Source organism: Ambystoma mexicanum, chromosome 9, assembly GCF_040938575.1.
Source record: "Ambystoma mexicanum isolate Mex_15411 chromosome 9, UKY_AmexF1_1, whole genome shotgun sequence".
NCBI classification, from domain to species: domain Eukaryota; kingdom Metazoa; phylum Chordata; class Amphibia; order Caudata; family Ambystomatidae; genus Ambystoma; species Ambystoma mexicanum.
In genome coordinates, this window is record NC_090931.1 from 569,951,963 (window position 1) to 569,972,966 (window position 21,004).

At 48.5% G+C, this 21,004-nt stretch overlaps 1 protein-coding gene across 1 annotated transcript in view; it reads right to left on the bottom strand.

The window, feature by feature from the left end:
- The window catches only part of VPS53 (VPS53 subunit of GARP complex), a 1,349,775-nt gene that overhangs the window by 995,125 nt on the left and 333,646 nt on the right, over positions 1 to 21,004 (bottom strand). Inside the window, exon 5 of the mRNA XM_069615168.1 lies at positions 11,502 to 11,588. Within this exon, the coding sequence (XP_069471269.1) occupies positions 11,502 to 11,588 (87 nt within the window). The remainder of the gene's footprint in view (positions 1 to 11,501; positions 11,589 to 21,004) is intronic.

Here is a 21,004-nt window from a genome sequence, read left to right on the forward strand (position 1 = left end):
TCACTGGGGAGGCGAACACTGCCCCCGGGATGTGTCGAGCACTGTTCTCATGTACTGGAGCCGCTGGGTAGGTGTCAAGTGGGACTTCTTTAAGTTGAGGGAGAAGCCCAGCCGGTGAAGGGAGTGGCAGGTGACCGACATATGATCCAGGGCTTGCTCGGGAGAGCGTGCCCTGATCAACCCATCATCCAGGTAGGGGTAGACGTGAATCCCCCCCTTTCCTGAGATACGCTGCCACCACCACCATTAGCTTGGTGAAGACCCTAGGGCGGAGGACAATCTGAACGGCAGGACCGGAAGCTGAAAATGCGAGTCACTAACCACGAACCTCAGGTACTTCCTGTGCTTGGGATGAATCGCCACATGAAAGTAAGCATCCTTGAGGTCGAGAGACATCAACCAGTCCTGAAGTTGAAGGGCCTGGGGGACTTGAGAGAGAGTAACCATCATGAACTTGCCGTTCCTGAGGAGCTTGTTCAAACCACGCAAGTCCATGATGGGTCTCAATCCCCTGTCTTTTTTCAGGATCAAAAAATATGGGGAATACCATCCCTTGTTCCTCTCCGTTACAGGCACCAGTTCTATGGTGCCTTTATCCAGCAGGGATTTGATTTCCTGCGCAAGGAGCGGATCTGTACTCTTCAAAGAGACCTTACCCGGTGGATTGGCGGGAGGCCTCTGCCGGAAAGGAAGACGGTAGCCGTGGGCTGTTATCTCCAGAACGCACACATCTGAAGTAATGGCACGCCATTCTACAAGATGCTGCGGCAGCCTTCCCGCAAACGACAAACCATGGGACATGGCCTCATGACTGAGCGGAAGCGGCTGTGGCAGTGCCTAAGGGCAAAGAGGCAACTGCCCGAGCAGTTTTGACACCTCCAGTACCTTGTTTTTCTCCTCTGGTACTGCTACATTGGCCCCTTTGACTGGCAGCTCCCCTTGTTCTACCAAAAGAAGAGTAGTGTCGAAAGGAACCTCCCCTCCATTGCTGTTACCTAGGATGAAAAGGCAGAGGTTGACATACTGCAGCGCTCAACGACTTCCCTGCAGCTTTGGAGGGCTGCAACCTCTCAAGGCTCTCGCCAGCCTTGCTGCCAAAAAGATGGTCACCATCAAAGGGCATGTTGAGAAGCCGGGACTGTACATCAGGAGCAAACCCCCGACTTCCGCAACCACGCAAACCTGCATATCACGGTGCTCGCCGCCATGGACTGGTTGACACAGTCTGCTACACCTAGACCCGACTGAACAGATTCACACATGGCACCCTTGCCATCCTGAACGAGGACAAGAAAACCATCCAGTTCCTCCCCTTCGGGAATATGTTCATCCACCAAAGATGCACAATTCCACAGAGTGAGTGTGAATCTTGCAAGGGCACAAACGGAGTTGGCTGCTTTTAAAGCCATACCCCCAGAAGAAAATAACTTCTTCGCCCAACCGTCAAAGCGTTTGTCGTCCCCATCAGGAGGGATTGTAGGGTAATCCACCTACTTTGCTGGGGCTGTAGCCGCATGTACCACCAAACTCTCCGGAATGGGGTGCGTGGACAAGTAGCAGGGGTCGCCACTGGCTGGATGGTATTTTTTTGTTAACAACTTATTTACTGCTGGTAGACTCTCCGGAGCAGTCCAAGCCGCCGCCACCCTTCTTTTTAAGGCCATCTGAAACGGCAATACCGGGTCAGTGGGTGGACCTTGGTCAAGGATATCTGTCAGGTCATCCTGCAGAAAATCCACAGTTGGAACAGACCACCCCAGATACTCCGTCACCCTCCACATGGGGCACCTGTACGTGGAGTCAGAATGTGTACCGGGCTCAGGCCTGCCAAACTCAACCTCCGGGGAGGTATCAAGACCACTTGTGTCATGTAAACCTTGACAAAGGTCTTCCAATTGGCTATGACCTGATAACAGGTCATCAGGAACCCCAGGAGGAACAAACCCCTCCACCTCTGACCCTTCATCCCCCTCTGAGATGTAATCCAAAGGCTGGAATAAATCCCTGGATGAGGGCACAGAAAAAGGCTCAAACACAGGTCTCACTGATTTACTCAGGGTTTCCACCGGTCTCCGGGGCACCTCCGATAAAGCCTCCTCAAAAGGTGTCCAGAACGTCGAGGCGCCGACGGCTTTGAGGCCGGAGCCCCGAGCGTGTCCTTCGACGGCCTCTGCGCCGATGACTTCCTCGGAGGCAGAGCCTCAAGAGAGTCCCTCGACGGACATGGTGCCGATGTAGTTGATGCCTGCTTAGAAGGCCTCACAGACTCCAACGGTCTCGAAGGCGTTGAGAACCGGGACCTGGAGCAGGCATGGCTAGAGCGATCTACCTTGTCCGATTGGGACCTCGACGGCTCCCGATGATCGCGCCAACCGCCCGAGCCCGAAGGCGTGCAAGCGGTGGCCCTAGCGCGTTCCTCTCCGGCTTCTCTCGAAGGCGCAGACAAAACTGAGCCCTGCGATTCAAAAATTGCCATCATCTCCTTACAAAATGCGTCCCATTCCGCCAGAGATGAATGCTTGTTGGAACAAGCTACCCGCTGTCTGGCGGAGTCCTTGGACGAGGACGGGGAAGGCGACCGGTGACGGTGCATTCCGCGAGTGCCTAGAAGAGGCAGAAGAATGGCGGGAACCACTCCGGGACCGAGACCCCATGGACTTACGCCGACGCGGAGAGTCGCCCCTCGAATCGCCCGTCGAAAGCCCAGCGGATTTCGATTTATGGGTTTGGAAACCCTACCTACAGACAACTTCTTCCGCTCCCGCAAGGCCTTTGACGTCAAAGACTGGCATTCATCGCAGTCATCGGTGGCGTGGTCCTCGCCGAGGCACCACAGGCAGGCGTTGTGCGGGTCCGTTAGCGACATCTTGGAACCGCAGCAGCACTTCTTCAAGCCCGACCTCGGGTAGAAGACGAAGACATGATTCTCACAAAACCAAGTACGAAGAACCGATTCAACCGGAGAAGAACCGAGGCGCGCCGAGTTTCCGAAGCGAACACGTTCGCGTAAAAAAACAGAACTGAGGCTATGGGCGTCGTGCGTCCTACATATAACATCCGGTGACGTCGGCCGTCGGAGGAGGTCCTCGAGGGGGCGTATTGACATCCACACAGAACCGAGATGCCGAAAGAATTTCCAAAGCAGCACAGCTGTGGTGATAACTGTCATAGTTGTGGAATACATCGGAGGACACAATCCACTCGAACAAGGACTTACATGGGCGTGTCAAGGGATGGGCTACGCAAAGGAATCGCATGACCAGCAATTTGCAAACACAAGCGTATTCATGGATCTTACCACACAACGTCACGTCGTGTGAGGAAGCAAGCAAAGCATGGGATCTTAACGCCACATTAAAGGACCCGCAAAGTCCCAATCGCATAGGAAACAATGTGCAAAGGTAAGGTACAGTCAGGAATTTAGGGATTTCGGCACGCAGATTAGGTTGCGATTCAAGTTAGGGGTGCGTGTATGCAGAGTAGCAGGGTGTAGCCATCATTTATGGGGGTTTACACACAGATTTACGAGGGGTCGACTTTATCTGGGTGCAGTTAGGAGTTACGGGGGACTGTACGCAGTGTTACCGGGGTGCTGCCTTGATTGCATGGGGGGTAGCGGCCTGCAGTATTGACAGGGTGCATGATGACGGGGATGCGGTTTGCGCAAAGTTCGGTATATGTGGTTAGATCTGCTTTGCATGGGGGCGTGTTTTGGGCGTTCCGGACTCTACTTGCATCTAGGATAACTTTGCGGCTCAAATTCCATGAATATGTGGATGGCGCATAACATGCGTTTGCGTGCAAGTACACCAAAGTGGTGTTACGCGCAGAGTACTTTGCGTGGTCTATGTGCATTTTCTATACATCGGGCCCTTCGTCTGAAAAAGCATGTCACGACAATATAAATGGAGAAAAAAATAAAAGGATTGTCGGCTGACATCTTGTGGAAGCTGCGGAGTATTAGAGTTTGTTTTTCGAAACTCGAAAATGGGCGTCGAGATTCTGATCCGACCTCATGATCTAAGCAGATTCCACAAGACTCAGAAATATATATGGGATACATTACTCACCGTAATTGTATTTCTGATGCTTTTATCTGCTTGGATTCACATGCTGTGCATAGGCCGACATCTAGTGGAAGCTGCAGAGTATTACAGTTTGTTTTTCGAAACTCAAAAATGGACATCGACACAGGGCGTGCCAGTAATACAATCCCTAGTGCGACGTCCACTATACCCATGTTCCCTCAGGCGTCTAGGACCCTCAAATTGTATTTTTTCTGACATGAGGTAGCATGAGGAGTAGCGTGAGTACAGATAATCCAAGCAGATAGATAGATAGATAAGACTACAAGCATCCATGCGCCTTCTCTCAGAGGGGAGGAAGGGTGGGTTGCATGTGAATCTAAGCAGATACAAGCATCAGAAGAACAAGTTACTTACCAACTGGTAACGTTCTTTCGATTGGATGTTCCTCCATCATATTCCTCATTTTAGATGTATTCCATCCAGCTTTGCTGCTCTTCGGAAATTTTTTCGGCAGAAGGCGCCAATGTCGTCGACTTGATGGTCCCTCGAAGGCCTCCGTCGAGGGTGACGTCATCGGGTGTATAAGTAGCACGCGCTTTGGCCTCAGTTCTGTTTTTCCCCTTTTTATCTTTGATCTTGTATTGTGTAGATTATGCCGGCAGACAGGTATGAGCCTTGCGAGATTTGAGATGGCAATAACCCGGAAAATCCACAGAGGGGTAGGCTGGGAGGGCGATGAGAAATACGTTGAGGAACATCCAATTGAAAGAACATTACCAGTTGGTAAGTAACTTGTTCTTCGAGTGGATTGTGTCCTCCAACGTATTCCTCATCTTAGATAGACTCCCAAAGCAGTATGGACAAATCCTCTGGAGGAGGGGGTAGATTTTTCGATACACTTAGATGGATGAGTATCGTACTGCTTTTCTATAAGTTATCTCCCTAGACTGGGAAGCATCCAGGTTATAGAATTTTGAGACAGTGTGTAGCGAAGACCAAGTTGCTGCTTCGCAAATGGATCTTATTGGAACACCTCTTTGAAGGGCTGTGGAGGAGGCGATGCCTCTGGTGGAATGAGCCCTAACCCTTCCAGAGGGTCTTTTTGAGCTAGTCTGTAGCATTCTGAAATGCAAAGCACAATCCAGCGTGAAATTGTCTGTTTTGTCACCGATTGACCCAGTTTCCTTCCTGTGTAGCCTATAAACAACTGGTTGTCCACTCTAAGTCTGGAAAGTCTAGAGATGTAAAAGCTTAAAGCTCTTTTCGGATCCAACCTGTGTAATCTCCACCCCATCCTTCGAAGGAGGAAAGGATAGAATGCGGGTAAGACAATTTTCTGACTTAAATGAAAATCAGATATTACTTCGGTAAAAATGATGGTTTTATCCTCAACACAACTCTGTCCTTATGGAACACAGTATAGAGTGGCCCAGAAGACAGTGCCTGCAATTCGCTCACTCTTCTTGCTGATGTTAGAGCAACCAGGAAGGCAGTTTTCCACGTTAGTAATCTTAATGGGCACGTGTGCATAGGCTCAAAAGGAGCACACATTAAGAATTTTAGGACTAAATTTAGATCCCAGATCGGTACTTGAAATGGGTGAGGAGGAAACACATTAGTGAGTCCTTTTAAGAATTGTATTATCAAAGGAATTTTGAAGTAGGAGCATTCTTCCGATGAGCGCTTGAAAATTGAAAGCGCTGCAAGGTTACCTTTTATTGTTCCGATATTCAGACCTCTATGTGCTAGGGTCAGAAGGAAAGATAATACTTGCGGAATAGAACATAGAAAGGATCGACATTCTTTTCTCAACACCAGTTGTAAAACTTTTTCCAATGGCAACGGTATATAGACTTTGTTGCTGGCCTTCTTGCCGAAAGCAACACCTCCATAATGTCATCTGGAAGGTTCCAATCCTTGTATCTCAGCCTTTCAGATACCAAGCATGAAGGTTGAGCGTTTTGACCTCTGGATGGAGAACCTGACCCTCCATTTGAGAGAGAAGGTTCTCTCTCTGAGGAAGACGTACTGGAGGACAGATGGACATGTCTAGACGGTCCGGGTACCACGTTCTCCTGACCCAATCCGGGGCAATTAGGATCATGCGGCTCCGAAACCTTCTCAGCCTCCTGATGACCTGAGGAATGACGGGAATCAGAGGGAACACGTACAATAGTGGGAAATTCCACTCCACCACGAACGCGTCCCCCAGGGCTCCTCTCGGGGGAAATTCCCTTGAGCAATACCTTTCGCATTTTCGGTTGATTCCGGTTGCAAACAGGTCTACTTGAGGGGTTCCCCAAAGGGCGAAGATCTCTTGAATGACTTCCTGAGCCAGTTCCCATTCGTGGGATACCGTGCTCTGCCTGCTCAGAGCATCTGCTGTCATATTCTCTTCCCCGGCTAGATGAATTGCCGTTATAGAGATTCCCTCCTGAATCGCCCAATACCAGAGCTGCATTGCCTCTCTGCACAGGGGTAGTGACCCCACACCTCCTCTTTTGTTTAGGTAGTGCATGGCCACTGTGTTGTCCGTCATTATCAGGACATTCTTTCCCCTGACAGATGGCAGGAAGGCCTTCAGCGCTAGTCTGATTGCCCTCCGCTCTAAAAGGTTGATATGTAGTTTGGACTCCGATGGAGACCAGCGACCGTTGATTGTCAAATCGTTGGCATGAGATCCCCACCCCAGGAGGGAGGCGTCCATCACCACTGTGATCTCCGGCCATGGTTGCCAAAAAGGTTCTCCTTTTAGGATGTTCTCTGTACAGGTCCACCATAGAAGGTCTTGTCTGACCTTGTTCGGAATCTGAAGAAGATCCGTCATTTGACCCAAGAACTGGGACCATTGAGTCTTTAGGGCCCATTGAAGGGATCTCATCCTCAAGCGTGCCTCTGGCACCAGAAAGATGCAGGATGCCATGAGGCCGAGCAACCTTAAAAAGTCGCAAGCCTGGAGATTTTGGGCATTTTGGAAATTGGAAGCCATCTGAAGAATATCTTGAGCCCTTGACTTGGGAGGCTAGCTCTTTCCCAAGGACGTATCTAATACAGCTCCTATGTAATGAAGCTGTTGGGAAGGTGTCACCTGTGACTTGTTGAAATTGAGGGAGAAGCCCAGTTTGTGGAGGAAGTGGCAGGTGACTTTCAGATGATCCAGTGCTTGCTCGGCAGAACGCGCTCTGATTAACCAATCGTCCAGGTATGGGTAGACATGAATCCCCCCTCTCCTTAGGTGCGCTGCCACCACTACCATTAACTTGGTGAAGACCCTCGGGCGGAGGTCAACCCGAATGGCAGGACTCGAAACTGATAATGCGAGTCGCCAATTACGAACATCAGGTATTTTCTGTGTTTGAGATGAATCAGCACATGAAAATAAGCATCCTGGAGGTCCGATGACACCAACCAGTCCTGAAGTTGAAGGGCCTGAAGAATCTGAGAAAGGGTAAAGCATCTTGAACTTGTCCTTTCTGAGGAACTTGTTCAAGTTTCTTAAGTCCAAGATGGGTCTCAGTCCTCCGTCCTTTTTGGGGATCAAAAAATATGGGGAGTACCATCCCCTGTTCCTCTCCGCTGCAGGTACTGGTTCTATAGCACCTTTCTCCAGCAGGGTTAAAACTTCCTGCTGTAGGAGCGGGTTTGAAGACTTCAACGGGTGTCTCCCTGGTGGATTGCTTTGAGGTTGCGTTAGAAAAGGAAGGCAGTAACCTTGGGCTATTATTTCTAGAACCCAAACATCTGAAGTAATGGCTCGCCATTCTTGCAGATGCTGTGACAGCGTGCCCCCTACAGGTGTTTTGTGATGCAAGTCCTCAACGTGGTTTTGTGGCAGATGTTGCAGCCGCTGATGGCAGAGAGGCTGCAGCTGAAGCTGGTTTAGCACGTTTTCCTCGTCCACCACGAGTGGCCTTTTTCTGGACCCTTTGACTGGCCATTCCTCCCGTCTTTCCATATGAGGTGTAGTAACGATAGGATCGTCCCCTCCATGACTGTCCTTGCGCACGAAAAGGCTGAGGTTGCCTAATAGCAGCTCCTAAAGATGTGGCAGCTGCTTTCTCTCGTCAGCCTTGTTGCCAAAAAGGTGAGACCCGTCAAAAGGCATGTTCAGAAGGCGGTTCTGTACGTCCGGTGCGAAACCCGACTTCCGTAACCACGCAAATCTGCGCATTACCGTGCTAGTGCCCATGGACCTGTTTACACTATCCGCAGTGTTCAATCCAGATTGAAGGGATTCCTGCATGGCTTCCTTTCCATCTGGAACGATGGCTAGGAACCTTTCCCTTTCTTCCCCTTCTGGTATGTGCTCCGCCGCCATTGCAATGCACTCCCAAAGAGAGTATGAAAATTTTGCCAAGGCACATGTGGAGTTGGCAGATTTTAATGCCATGCTCCCGGCTGAAAATACCTTCCGTGCCCAACCATCCACACGCTTATCATCCCTGTCTGGAGGGATATACGGGTATGCAAGTTTGTTAGAAGCTGTGGCTGCCTGTATGACCAGACTCTCGGGAGTTGGGTGTTTGGACAGATAGCCGGGGTCGCTACTGGCCGGGCGGTATTTTGAGGTGAGGGATTTATTTACTGGAGGAATAGAATCCAGAGTTTCCCAATTCTTGGCCACCCTATTTTGCAGGGCTACATGAAAGGGTAGTACTGGGTCTTCGGTGGGACCATGGTCCAATATATCTGTTAAATCATCCCGGGTGAATTGGGCTGATGGTCTAGCCCATCCCAAGTAATCTACTACCTTTGTCATCAATTGACGGTATGATGGACTGGCATGCTCTCCTGGTTCGTTTTCAGGAGATGTGTCAATGCCACTTGCATTGTGTAATGATTCCACCAAGTCCCTCATTCTGCTTTCTTCTGAAATCAAGCATTCTGGGACATTTGTGGTGCCATATTCCAGCCCAAAAGGTACATTCTCCTCATCAGATCTCTCCTGTTCCTCAAAAATTGAGGTCAGGGATTTGAAAAACTCCTTTCTGGGGAGAGGCTTGAAAACCTTCTCTGGGAGAGGAGGCGGAAGAGTTCTAGTACCGGGCTCTGAGGACAATACAGTTTGTAACCTTATCCTTCTCTTTTTCTGGCTTCCCTGGCTTGGCTGGAGCCTTTGGCGCCGAGGGTTTCGGCGTCGACGTCGATAACCGTGTCGACAGCGTCAACGACACCGTGGTCGTTGACAGGGTCTGCTTCGAGGGTGTCGAGGCGACCTTCGAAGATTTTCCCTTCGAAGTATGATGTGTCTAGGACGGTGTCGATGACCTCAAGCGGTCGACTCGACTCCAGTGTTTTTCACTCGGCGTCCAGGAAGGTCCTTCCTTTTTCGATCACTCGAACTCGAGGGCGTGCGAGTGTCGGAGCGATGACGCTCCCGGTCGGCTTCCGAAGAAGGGGCGGACCGAGGCTTTGCTTTTTCAAACACCTCCATCATTTTGACCCTGAATGCTTCCCACTTTTCAGCAGACAAATGTTTCGTGGGGCATTTAATCTTTTTTGGAGACTCGTCTGACGACGAGGTGGAGGGAGACCTGTGGCGTTGTTTCTTTGATCTTTTTGACAAAGACGAGCGATGGGAATCGCTACGGGACCTCGATCGATGCCTTTCGCGTCGAGGAGAATTCGCCTCACGGGATCGCGACTCAACGCTAGAGGTTTTTCGATCAGTTTTTCGACCTGTCTGTAGCTTTCCTCTCCTCTCGCGCAAGGCCTTCCCCGTCATCGCCTGACACTTCGTACAGGCCTCCATGTCGTGGCTTTCTCCGAGGCACCACAAACACTCTCCATGTTGGTCCGTGATCGACATTTTTGACCCGCATGATTTGCACTTTTTGAATCCCGATTTCGGGGTCGTGGTCGGCGTCGATGACAAGGACATATTTCGTTATTATATATTCTCACATAACTCGAGGCGCGCCGAATGTCCGAAGCAACGTATACTGCGGAAAAACGGAACTGAGGCCAACGGGCGCCGCTCCTGCTACTTATACACCCGATGACGTCACCCTCAACGGAGGCCTTCGAGGGACCATTGACTCGACGACATCGACGCACGGTCCCCTCTGTCGAAAAAAATTCCGAAGAGCAGCAAAGCTGGATGGAATACATCTAAGATGAGGAATATGTTGGAGGACACAATCCACTCAAAATACGATTACGGTGAGTAATGTATCCCTTCTGAGGCTTGTGGAATCTGCTTAGATCACATGCTAAACACACACAAGCCTATAGGAGACCACCACGTGCATGTTCGCTACTGACCCGGGCAACACCGGATGGTACCGCTAGTTAGAACATAAAGTAGTCTTTTAGGGGTGCCGATGAAAACAGTGCACAAATAAAAGTTGCTGCTTTAACATTGAATTAATGTATTGCTGTTTTGTACTTTGATTGGCAATATAAAATCGAATGTTGAAACACAGAGTATCCATGCATAAACAATAACTCTAATGTGCACAGTAAAATGACAGTTTTTGGGTAACAAGTACTCGAGGCATAACGAACATGAACATACATTCTCTAATTATGTTAAGTTAAAAGCAACACTCTGTAGATATGGCAAAGCTTCTACCTTTCCAGAGTTTACTGCACAGTATAAATAACTATTCTGCATGCTTTTTGACCCTCACCTGAAATTCTGCCCATTACCTTTGGAAATGTGTCTGGCTTCAGAGCTCAATAATCTTACTTCCTTGAGCAGATGCCTCACTCAGGCTAAAGTGGTGTGATCCTTATGTCGCCTTTGTAAGAAGACTTACACGTTTCCGTATGTTTTTTAGTTTCACTGCTTGTTTAATGCCTGTATATTTATCTTTTCTTTTTAACTGAGGTCTACAAAAATTACAAATATTTCATTCCCTAACTTCCTGCAGATCGTTGGTTTCCAAGAATGTTTTAAGAACGATATTTTTATCAGTGCACAATATTAAAGTACTCTTTATTTTGTTCAACATTTCTGTAAAACTGGGTTTTAAAAACACTAATATCACATACAACCTCTTTCAAGTACCACTTTCAAGGATCTCTATTGAATCTCAGAGATTGGAAATTGACTCTGGGCATTATTAGGAGATAAACAAATCTATGGATTCTGCTCAACTGAGAGAGAGTATGTCGGAATAGAATTCCTTGCTTGCTATGAGTTCTCATTCCACAGGCTGTCTATCTCCTCTTAGGTAGTCCCTCGCTGCAGTCTCAATGCTGGCTCTGCCCCCACAGCTGCCATTGTTATAAACATCTGGAAGGCTAGGACTCAAGTTTACCACATCTACAGAAGGAGTTCTTCGGGGTACTCCCAATGTGCTATTGTTTTACAGGAATAGCTCTGTTGGTAGTTGCACTATGACTGAACCCTAGAACAATTATCACTTATTTAGAACTAGGCCTCAGGCATAAACCACCAGTAAGTGCTATTTCTCCTGGAAAACACTTCCAAAAACACATCCCTCCAAGCAAAACTTGACAACTCACCATCTGTTCGGATTTTTCTGCCTTGTCTTTGATATCCTTAATTTTGCCAAAGAGCTGCTGGATAGCCTTTTGCGCCTCCTCCAAGGCCTAAAAACGACAGATAAAAATATAATTGATAAACATGAAAAGCATCTCCATTTATGCTAACTTGGAACAAAGAAACTCAACACTTTGCTTACAACTGAATCTAAGCAGGGCTTTGATGCACCTCCAGCCTATACCGAGCATTTAGGGAAGTAGTACTATAGGGAGGTGGACCCAACACCAGGAATCTTGCGAGCATTCCCTCCTAATCAGGATAGTTCCTTTTTAGCCATAAGATCTGAGCGTACATACTAGCTTCTGTCATGCTGGTGCTGTAAGTGAGCCGTGGCGTCATGGCAGTGCTTCAGAATTGCAGATGGACGTGAAGTTATGAAATGTCCTTCATTAAAAGGGGAGTGAAGAGAAGCAGCTTGGTCTCATTTCAAGCAACCTCATTCAGTGCTCATCTAGTCTGCCTTTATCTTATACATGCCAACAAACTGACCTACGTTTTGTGGTGGAGCAGGGGGAGGCAACCTACGGAAAGGCTATCCAGATGTTTTCGCTGACTACTCCTATGATCCTTCACCACTGGCTATGCTGACTAGGGCTGATGTAGTTGTAACAAAAGGTTGGAGAACTCTAGCTCTGAAGCGTGTGAGATTATCCTCAAATGGTTTTACTATTGACATCTTTTACGATTTTCCCTTCAATGTCCCAGAGTTCTTAATCCAGATGGTTACCAAACAGTGGTCCAGAATCCTCCAGATTCTAGGCCCCTCATCCAGTAGCTTATGGCTCCTTATGGATTTGGGGGGCTGGCTACTATGGTGGTGCCTAATTCGAATGGTCAGAACAATACCCCAAGATGTGTGTTGGGTGTGGGGTATAGCCTCACACGTCAGGAAGGGGAAACTGCACAGAAAGCAATATGGCATGGGAAAAGGGTTTAACACTATTATGAGGAAATCGGGCAGAATGTTTGCGGCTTTTAAGGGAAACTGACAGAATGACGGATTTCTGTACATTTTTTGTAGGTGATCAGTGCGGCTTCTTGAAGAAGGCTATGGGTTTTGTCCAAACAGTGGGGTAGGGATGCTTGGGCCCTACTTGCACAATGGATTTTCAGGCATGGGGCTATCCAGTGCGCTATGTTCCCTGTTGTGTATTCCAAGGATAAAAGTAGCAAGTCTAGTATGAGTGAAAAAGTGGAAGATTATCCAAATCATGAGAACTCAAAAAAATAGAACTGTGACATTTCGCTCAGAAGTCTCGCAAATAAACTCTCAGTGGGTTGAACAGAGTGGTATTCATGCCATCAGACATACAAAAAAAAACCTTTGCAACAACTAAACGGAGCAGCTATAATATGGAAGCACTGGAATAGTCATGTGACCCCCGTGTCTCAATACCACAAACAAATGTTTACATTCTTGTCGCATGAAATCGCGTTGAGATGCTCCTACCAAGATGGACGCTTGGGACTCAAAAAGAGAAATGGTGAAATCATTCCACTGCCTTGGTCATAAATGGGAAAACGTTGCTAGACACCTGCAGCACTCGTGAGTTGAAGGACATGGAGGATGTACGTGGCCTCCTGAGATTGTTTGAGAATACCAGCCTGCTTGCAGACTGGGCTCGGTCTTGGGCCGGAAGCAATTGAGTAGATATGCATTTTGCTCCACCTTTTAGTGGAGGGCGTGTTATTTGAGCTGTGACATATTGGGGATCAGGCTTGTCAGTGGTGTAACGGCCGGGAAAGGGGGAAAGGCCTTGAGTAAGGCTTTAACGCCTCTCTGTCATGTCACACCACATTTTCATTCAGTTGTTTGGCGGAAAGGAGGAGCGAAACACAACTTGCGCTTCAGCCACATCCTTCCTCTCTGCCATAAAAATGCAGCCTTTGTGCCGGCATAGATTTTCATGCTGGCGCAAATGCTGGAGATCCATATGGGGTCCACCAGCTTTATACACTAGCATAAAAGAGGCGGACCCCAAGGGATCCATTGTACATGCTCCCTGCCATGCGATCATGGAAGGGTGGGGTTTCATTTAATTGATGAGCACATCTTGCCATGCATGTATAGAAAGCGGTGGTCACAATGAAAAGTCAACGCTGCCTGGCATGCCAGCATACCAGATAGCGTTTACTCACTTTGCGCTGTGGAGTGCAAATGTGAAGGGCAAAAAGTGGCATACATGCTTCTACGCTGCTTTCTGCCCTTAACACTCGCACCCCTGCAGTGCAAATTATTTTGGCAGTGGGGACCTGGCTACGCCTGGATGCAAACGTACCAGCTCACCGCTGTCAAATTACGATCAGGAGCAACATGAGCTCCTTTCTGTTCTGCGCTCCTTTAAAGTTATAGTTTAAGAGACTGCAAATAGTCGTCAATAGAGGAAACCCCTGGCTCCAAAAACGGCACTGCCTTTACCTTCTTCGTCTCAACATGAGCACTGAGCAACCTTTAAAAGTAAGCACATTTAAAAGTATAAATCACTTAAATTGACTTGTATTTACATTGTATGAACACCTTACGAGCAACAGCAATGTAGGGTAGTGGATTCAAGACACTTAAGACATCGGGACCAACGAGCATGAATCTTTCCAAAGCCTTTGTGCAGTTGATGTTATTTATGCGTTTGTCTCATGCAGTCACTGAGTAAACACATTGGAATACTCCACACAATACACTAAGACACTGCAGGGTATTACTCGTTTCAAACCAAGGCAACCTCAGAATGACTTAATTTACTGTATTTAACCAAGAAGCATCACACATTTTGAGTACACATACCAAATGTGCTATGTAACAAAAGTAGAAATGTTCAGTTGAATCCAGAAAACAATTAGTAGTTACTTCTTACCTTGTAACGTTCTTTCGACGGGATGTTCCTCCGACGTATTCCTTATCTTTGATAATACGTTTCCAGCTTGCTGGCCTCGGAAATTTTTTCTGTAGAGGGCGCTGCGCGTCAATGTCCGCCGAGTCGATGTCCCTCGACGGCCACCGTATCGGCGCCTACGTCACCATGCCCATAAATAGCCACGCGATGCGCCTGTTGCTCAGTTCCATTTTGTAGCATAAGAAAAGTCATGCCTGAATTGGTTATTGACCTTGAAGGAGCGTAAACTGCAACCACAAGGGAAGTATCACTGCAGGGATGGATGGGAGGGGCGATAAGGAATACGTCGGAGGAACATCCCATCGAAGGAACTTTACAAGATAAGAAGTAACTTGTTCTTCGAAGGGACTGTGTCCTCCGACGTATTCCTTATCTTTGATAGACTCCCATAGCAGTGGCATGTAATTGGAGGTGGGAGTGAGAATATTATGTATCCCTTTAGGGATGGACCGAATGTAATACAGCCTTGCCAAATCTGGTCTCTTGAGTAGTGGAGGAATCCAGATTGTAAAATTTTGTGAATCTATGTGCGGACGACCATATGGCAGCCGCACATATGTCTCGGACCGGTACCCCTCTTTGGAGAGCCGAAGAGGCTGCGATACCCCTGGTTGAATGAGCCCCGAGCTTTTGGGGTGGCTCTTTCCCTGCCAGTTTGTAACATTCCAGAATGGCCAAAATAATCCACCTGGAGATGGTTTGTTTTGTTATGGGTAGTCCCAACTTGTGACCTGAGTATCCTACAAACAGTTGGTCTGCTTGCCCGATCCTAGCCAATCTGCTGATATAAAAGCTGAGAGCTCGCCTTGGGTCCAGCCTATGTAGCCTTTCCTCCTCTTTCCCCGGATGGGGAGGAGGGTAGAACGAAGGTAAGGTAATTTTCTGAGTAATATGAAATTCAGAAACCACCTTTGGGAGGAAATTAGGCTTCACCTGTAGGACAACTTTGACCTTGTGGAAATTTGTATGTGGGGGTTTACAGGAGAGAGCTTGTAGCTCGCTCACCCTCCTAGCAGGTCTTAGTGCTACCAATAGGACAGTTTTAAGTGTTAGAAATCTCAGCGAACAAGAATGAAGTGGTTCGAATGGAGTGCCCATTAGGAAGTTTAAGACTAAATTTAAGTCCCATAAGGGAACCTGGAATGGCTTTGGGGGATAAACATTAGTTAATCCCTTGAGAAATCGTACCACTAGAGGAAGTTTGAAATACGATGTTTCCTCCGCAGTGCGCTTGAAGATAGAAAGCGCTGCGAGATAGCCTTTTACAGTGCCAACTTGAAGGCCCGAGTTAGCCAAGTAGAGTAGAAACGATAACACCGTTGGTGTACCACATGAAAAAGGGTCGATATTCTCTTCCCTACACCAGCTGCAAAATTTGTTCCAACGGCAGCGGTATAAAGACTTTGTTGCTGGCCTTCTGGCCGAAAGCAACACCTCCATGACGTCATCAGAGAGATCCCAATCCATGTACCTCACTCTTTCAGAAGCCAAGCGTGAAGGTGGAGGGTTCTGGTGTCTGGATGGAGAACCTGACCTCCCTTCTGCGAGAGAAGATTCTCTTTGAGTGGAAGACAGATTGGAGGACAGATGGACATATCTAGAAGGTCCGGGTACCACGTTCTGCTGGCCCAATCGGGGGCAATTAGGATCATGGTTTTCTGGAATCTTCTCAACCTCCTGATCATTTGAGGAATAACAGGGACTGGTGGGAACGCGTAAAGGAGTGGAAACTCCCAGTCCACTAGGAACGCGTCTCCTAGAGCTCCTCTCGGGGCAAATTCCCTTGAACAGAACGGATCGCACTTCCTGTTGGGGCTTGTGGTGAACAGATCCACCTGAGGGGTTCCCCAAAGGGCCAAGATCTCTTGAAGGACTTCCTGAGCTAGCTCCCACTCGTGCGAGACTGTGCTCTGCCTGCTCAGAGCGTCCTCTGTCAAATTCTTCTCTCCGGCTAGGTAGACTGCCGATAGAGAGATTCCTTCTTGGATTGCCCAAAACCAGAGCTGCATCGCCTCTCTGCACAGTGGCAGTGATCCTACGCCTCCTCTTTTGTTGAGGTAGTGCATGGCCACCGTGTTGTCTGTCATTATCATGACATTTCTCCCCTGAACTGATGGCAGGAAAGCTTTCAGCGCTAGTCTGATCGCTCTCAGCTCCAATAGGTTGATTTGTAGTCTGGACTCAGATGGGGACCAACGACCGCTGATGGTCAAGTCGTTGATATGTGCTCCCCACCCCGTGAGTGAGGCGTCTGTGACTACTGTTATCTCCGGCCATGGTTGCCAAAACAGTTCTCCTTTCAAGATGTTTTCTGGATAGGCCCACCATTGAAGTTCGCGGGCTACCTTGTCTGGAATCCGGAGGAGATCTGTCATTCTTCCTGAGAATTGCGACCACTGAGTTCTCAGTGCCCACTGAAGAGATCTCATTCTCAGGCGAGCCTCTGGCACAAGAAAGATGCAGGATGCCATGAGGCCTAGCACCCTCAAAAAGTCGAAGGCTGGGAGATGTTGGGCATTTTGAAACTTGGTGACCATCTGTAGAATATCCTGGGCCCTCACCTCTGGTGGGGAGGCTTTTCCCAGGGAAGTGTCCAGGACCGCTCCAATGAACTGAAGTCTCTGTGATGGTTTCATCTGTGATTTCTTTAAATTGAGGGAGAAGCCCAGTTCGTGAAGGAAGTGGCAGACATAATATAGCTGGGCCTGGGCCTGGGCCTGTTCCGAAGATACAGCCCTGATCAGCCAATCGTCCAGGTAGGGGTAGACGTGGACCCCTTCCCTCCTTAGACTCGCCACCACTACCGACATCAGCTTGGTGAAGACCCTCGGGGCGGAGGTCAGCCCAAATGGCAGAACTCGAAATTGATAATGAGAGTCGCCAATTGCGAACCTCAGGTATTTCCTCTGTTTTAGATGGATTGGCACATGGAAATAAGCACCCTGAAGGTCCAGAGATACCAGCCAGTCCTGGAGCTGGAGGGCCTGAAGGATCTGAGAGAGAGTTACCATCTTGAACTTGTCCTTCCTGAGGAACATGTTCAATTCTCTTAAGTCCAGGATGGGTCTCAGTCCTCCGTCCTTCTTTGGTATGAGAAAGTATGGGGAGTACCAGCCCTTGTTCCTGTCCGCTACAGGTACCGGTTCTATAGCACTTTCTCTAGCAGGTCTATAGTTTCCTGCAAGAGGAGCGAATCTGGAACTTTTAGAGAGCTGTTCCCCGGTGGATGACTCTGAGGGATGTGTAGAAAGGGTAGGCAGTAACCCTGGGCAACTGTCTCCAATGCCCAAGCATCTGACGTTACAGCCTGCCATTCCGTCAGATGTTGAGTTAACCTGTCCCCTACAGGTGTATTGTCTGGAAAGGCCTCAGAGTGGTTTGGGGGCGGCTGATGCAGATGCCGAGGGTAAAGAGGCACCTGCTGCTGCTGCGGCCTTAGTACTTTTGACCCGTCTACCTCGGGTGGATCTCCTTTGGCCTCTTTGAGCCGGCTGTCCTCTGCCTTTCCCGAATGTGGAATAGCAGCGAAAGGACTTTCCTCTCCCAGAGGTTCCTGAGGGGCGAAAAGGAGTTTGGCGGATAGCAGCTCCTAAAGATTTTGCTGCTGCCTTAGAAGTCTGTAACTTTTCCAGACTGTCATCAGCCTTTTTTCCGAATAGTGAAGAGCCGTCAAAGGGCATATTCAAAGGTCTGGCCTGTACATCTGGAGCAAAGCCAGACTTTTGCAACCACGCATGCCTGCGGATTGTTGTACTTGCCGCCATGGCCCTGCTGATACTGTCAGCGGAATCGATGCCCGTTTGAAGTGATTCGCACATGGCATCTTTGCCATCTTTAATAATGTTAAGGAAGGCTTCCCTTTCCTCTCCTTCGGGTATGTAGTCAGCCGCTGATGAAGCACAGTGTGTGACCGAACCTGGCAAGCGTACAGGTGGCGTTGATGGACTTCTACGCCATACTACAAGCAGAGAAGACTTTCTTCGCCATAGAATCGTACCTCTTGTCATCTCTATCCTGTGGGACAGTAGGGTAAGCGGTCCTACTGCTAGATGAAGTTGCCGCTTGAACCACCAGGCTCTCTGGAGTCGGGTGTTTTGATAAGTATTCATGGTCAGCAGCCGCTACCCTATACTTGGCTGACAATCTTTTATTGACCGCAGGGATAACTTCAGGAGTTTCCCCAATTAGATGTAATTTTCCTTTGTAAGGCTGCATGGAAGGGGACCACAGGGTCCTCCTGTGGACCTTTGTCCAATATGTCTGTTAGGTCATCCGGTTGAAAAACGGGAAGGCGCAGACCAACCCATAAATTCAATAATTCTTGCCATAAGGGTTCTATAGGGTGTTTCGGCATGTTCCCCTGGGTCTGGCTTAACAAATTCCACTTCTGGGGAAGTGTCCAGCCCACTTGCCTCATGTAGTGACTCTTGTAGGTCCTTCAGCCTTCTTTCCTCAGAGGTGAAATCCTCTGAAATAGGCAGTGTGGTCCTCTGTAACCCAAATGTTTCCTGGTCAGAATCTTCCCCCTCTTAATAAATTGAAGATAGTCCAGGGTACTCTGACCTCTGAAATGGTGTAAAACCCAGCTCTAAGGCAGAAGGAGCCAAACTCGTCATTATTGGGCGAGAAAGCATCAATGTCGTTGACGCCGATGTGACAGGCTTCGACGGCGTCGAAAAAACTGGAAGGGGTCTCGAAGAACTCGAGAGGATCGGGATCCTACTCGAGGACATCAACGACGGTCTCGGCGTCGTGCCGGAGGCCCTTGGAATCACCGTTGGCTGTGGAGTAGCCTTGGTCTTCTCTTTCATCGGCGTCGATGTCGGCGTCGACGATGGCGTCGAGTCGTTCGACGGATGCGTCGAGGAACCCTTCGACAACAGCGTCGATGGCGCCGATCCATGCGTCGAAGGAATCTTCGACGACGGCGTTGAAAATGGTGCCTTCTTACCCGATGGCTCGTGGCGCTCTCGGGTGGAATGTTTCGCCGGGTGCTGCGACTCGTGGCGTTTTGATTTTTTGGGTTTTTAACCCAGGGTATCACCCTCAGCTGTCTTCGAGGGGGTCGCGACCGCGTTCTTGAAGACGCTTAACATTTTCTTTCTGAATTCCTCCCACTCAGCTTGAGAGCTGTGTTTTGTGGGACAGGTGACCCTTTCTGGGGACACAGAAGACGACGACGAGGAAGGGGATCTTCGACATCTCTTTTTTGAGTGTCTTGATCTCGACGAATGGTGGGAGCTACTTCGAGATCTAGAATGGGAATGTTTTCCGACGGCGAGGAGACGAATGCCTCGACTCAGCCAAAGAAACCTTTGAGGAGGTTTTGATTGACTTACCTCTCTCGAGCTTCCTCTTGCACTCCTTCAAGGCTTTCGCCGTCATGGACATGCAGTCCTCACACTCCGAACAATGGTGCTCGGATTCCAAGCACCACAAGCAGATCCTGTGTGGATCCGTTATCGACATTTTTTTACCGCAGTCTCGACATTTCTTGAAGCCGGATCGCGGCGTCGTCGATTCCGATGAAGATGCCATCGAGAATCGAGTAGGTATTATTCGAGTAGATATAGAGTTATCCTGACTGAACTGAGCAACGACGTTCCGAGGCCCCACGAAGCGCGGAAAAACGGAACTGAGCAACAGACGCAGCGCGTGGCTATTTATGGGCATGGTGACGTTGGCGCTGATACGGTGGCCGTCGAGGGACATCGACTCGGCGGACGTCGACGCGCAGCGCCCTCTACAGAAAAGATTTCCGAGGCCAGCAAGCTGGAAACGTATTATCAAAGATAAGGAATACGTCGGAGGACACAATCCCTTCGAAAGTAACGTAATCCCGCATTTTATAGGGGCTCAAAAAATGTAACCTTGTTCACAATAAGGCGAAAATGCAAAGCCCTCCTTTCCTATGTAGCTTAACGTCCCTCTTCCGAAATCATTATAAAATGGAGCAAAATTTAAAGTGCACTCTGGAAATCATTCCCTGCATCCGCAGGTCTACTTCGACTGAAGACCTGAGATTAGAACTCAGTCTCCACGTTATCGCCTATAAAGGGACTGAGCATATTGTGAAGTCTTGTCAGAGGTTACAGAGTACCTCCCCTGGTTACTGTTAGGGAGAATTCTCCAGAACGGCTAATTTCCCTTACCTACTGAGTCCCTCAGCAGCTTTGCTGGATTTCTAGGATTTTTTTTTCACCTGGTAAGTGTGTGAGCCTTTTTTTCCCATTCTTACATGTGTTTTTCTGTGTGTGTTTAATATGTTTGTGTTCATAGACTGTAGAGCCTCACCTACTCCATAGGCATAATCTTTTTACTGTGTGTTACACAGCACCTTTAGTGCAGTGACAAAGAGTTGTCTTTTTCAGACTTCCCACTTTAAACTACATTTTCTGGGACGGACTACTGTCTCCCAGAACATGTAAAGTTGCCATTGACTTTATTAGTCTTTTTAACAAACTATCTTACATAGAGTTCTGCAAAGGGTTAATAGTTATCCCTTTTTGTCTGTTCCTCATGGAACATTATTTCGTTCCCCTTTCTTTAAGATTTGGCTGGTGGCAGTGGTA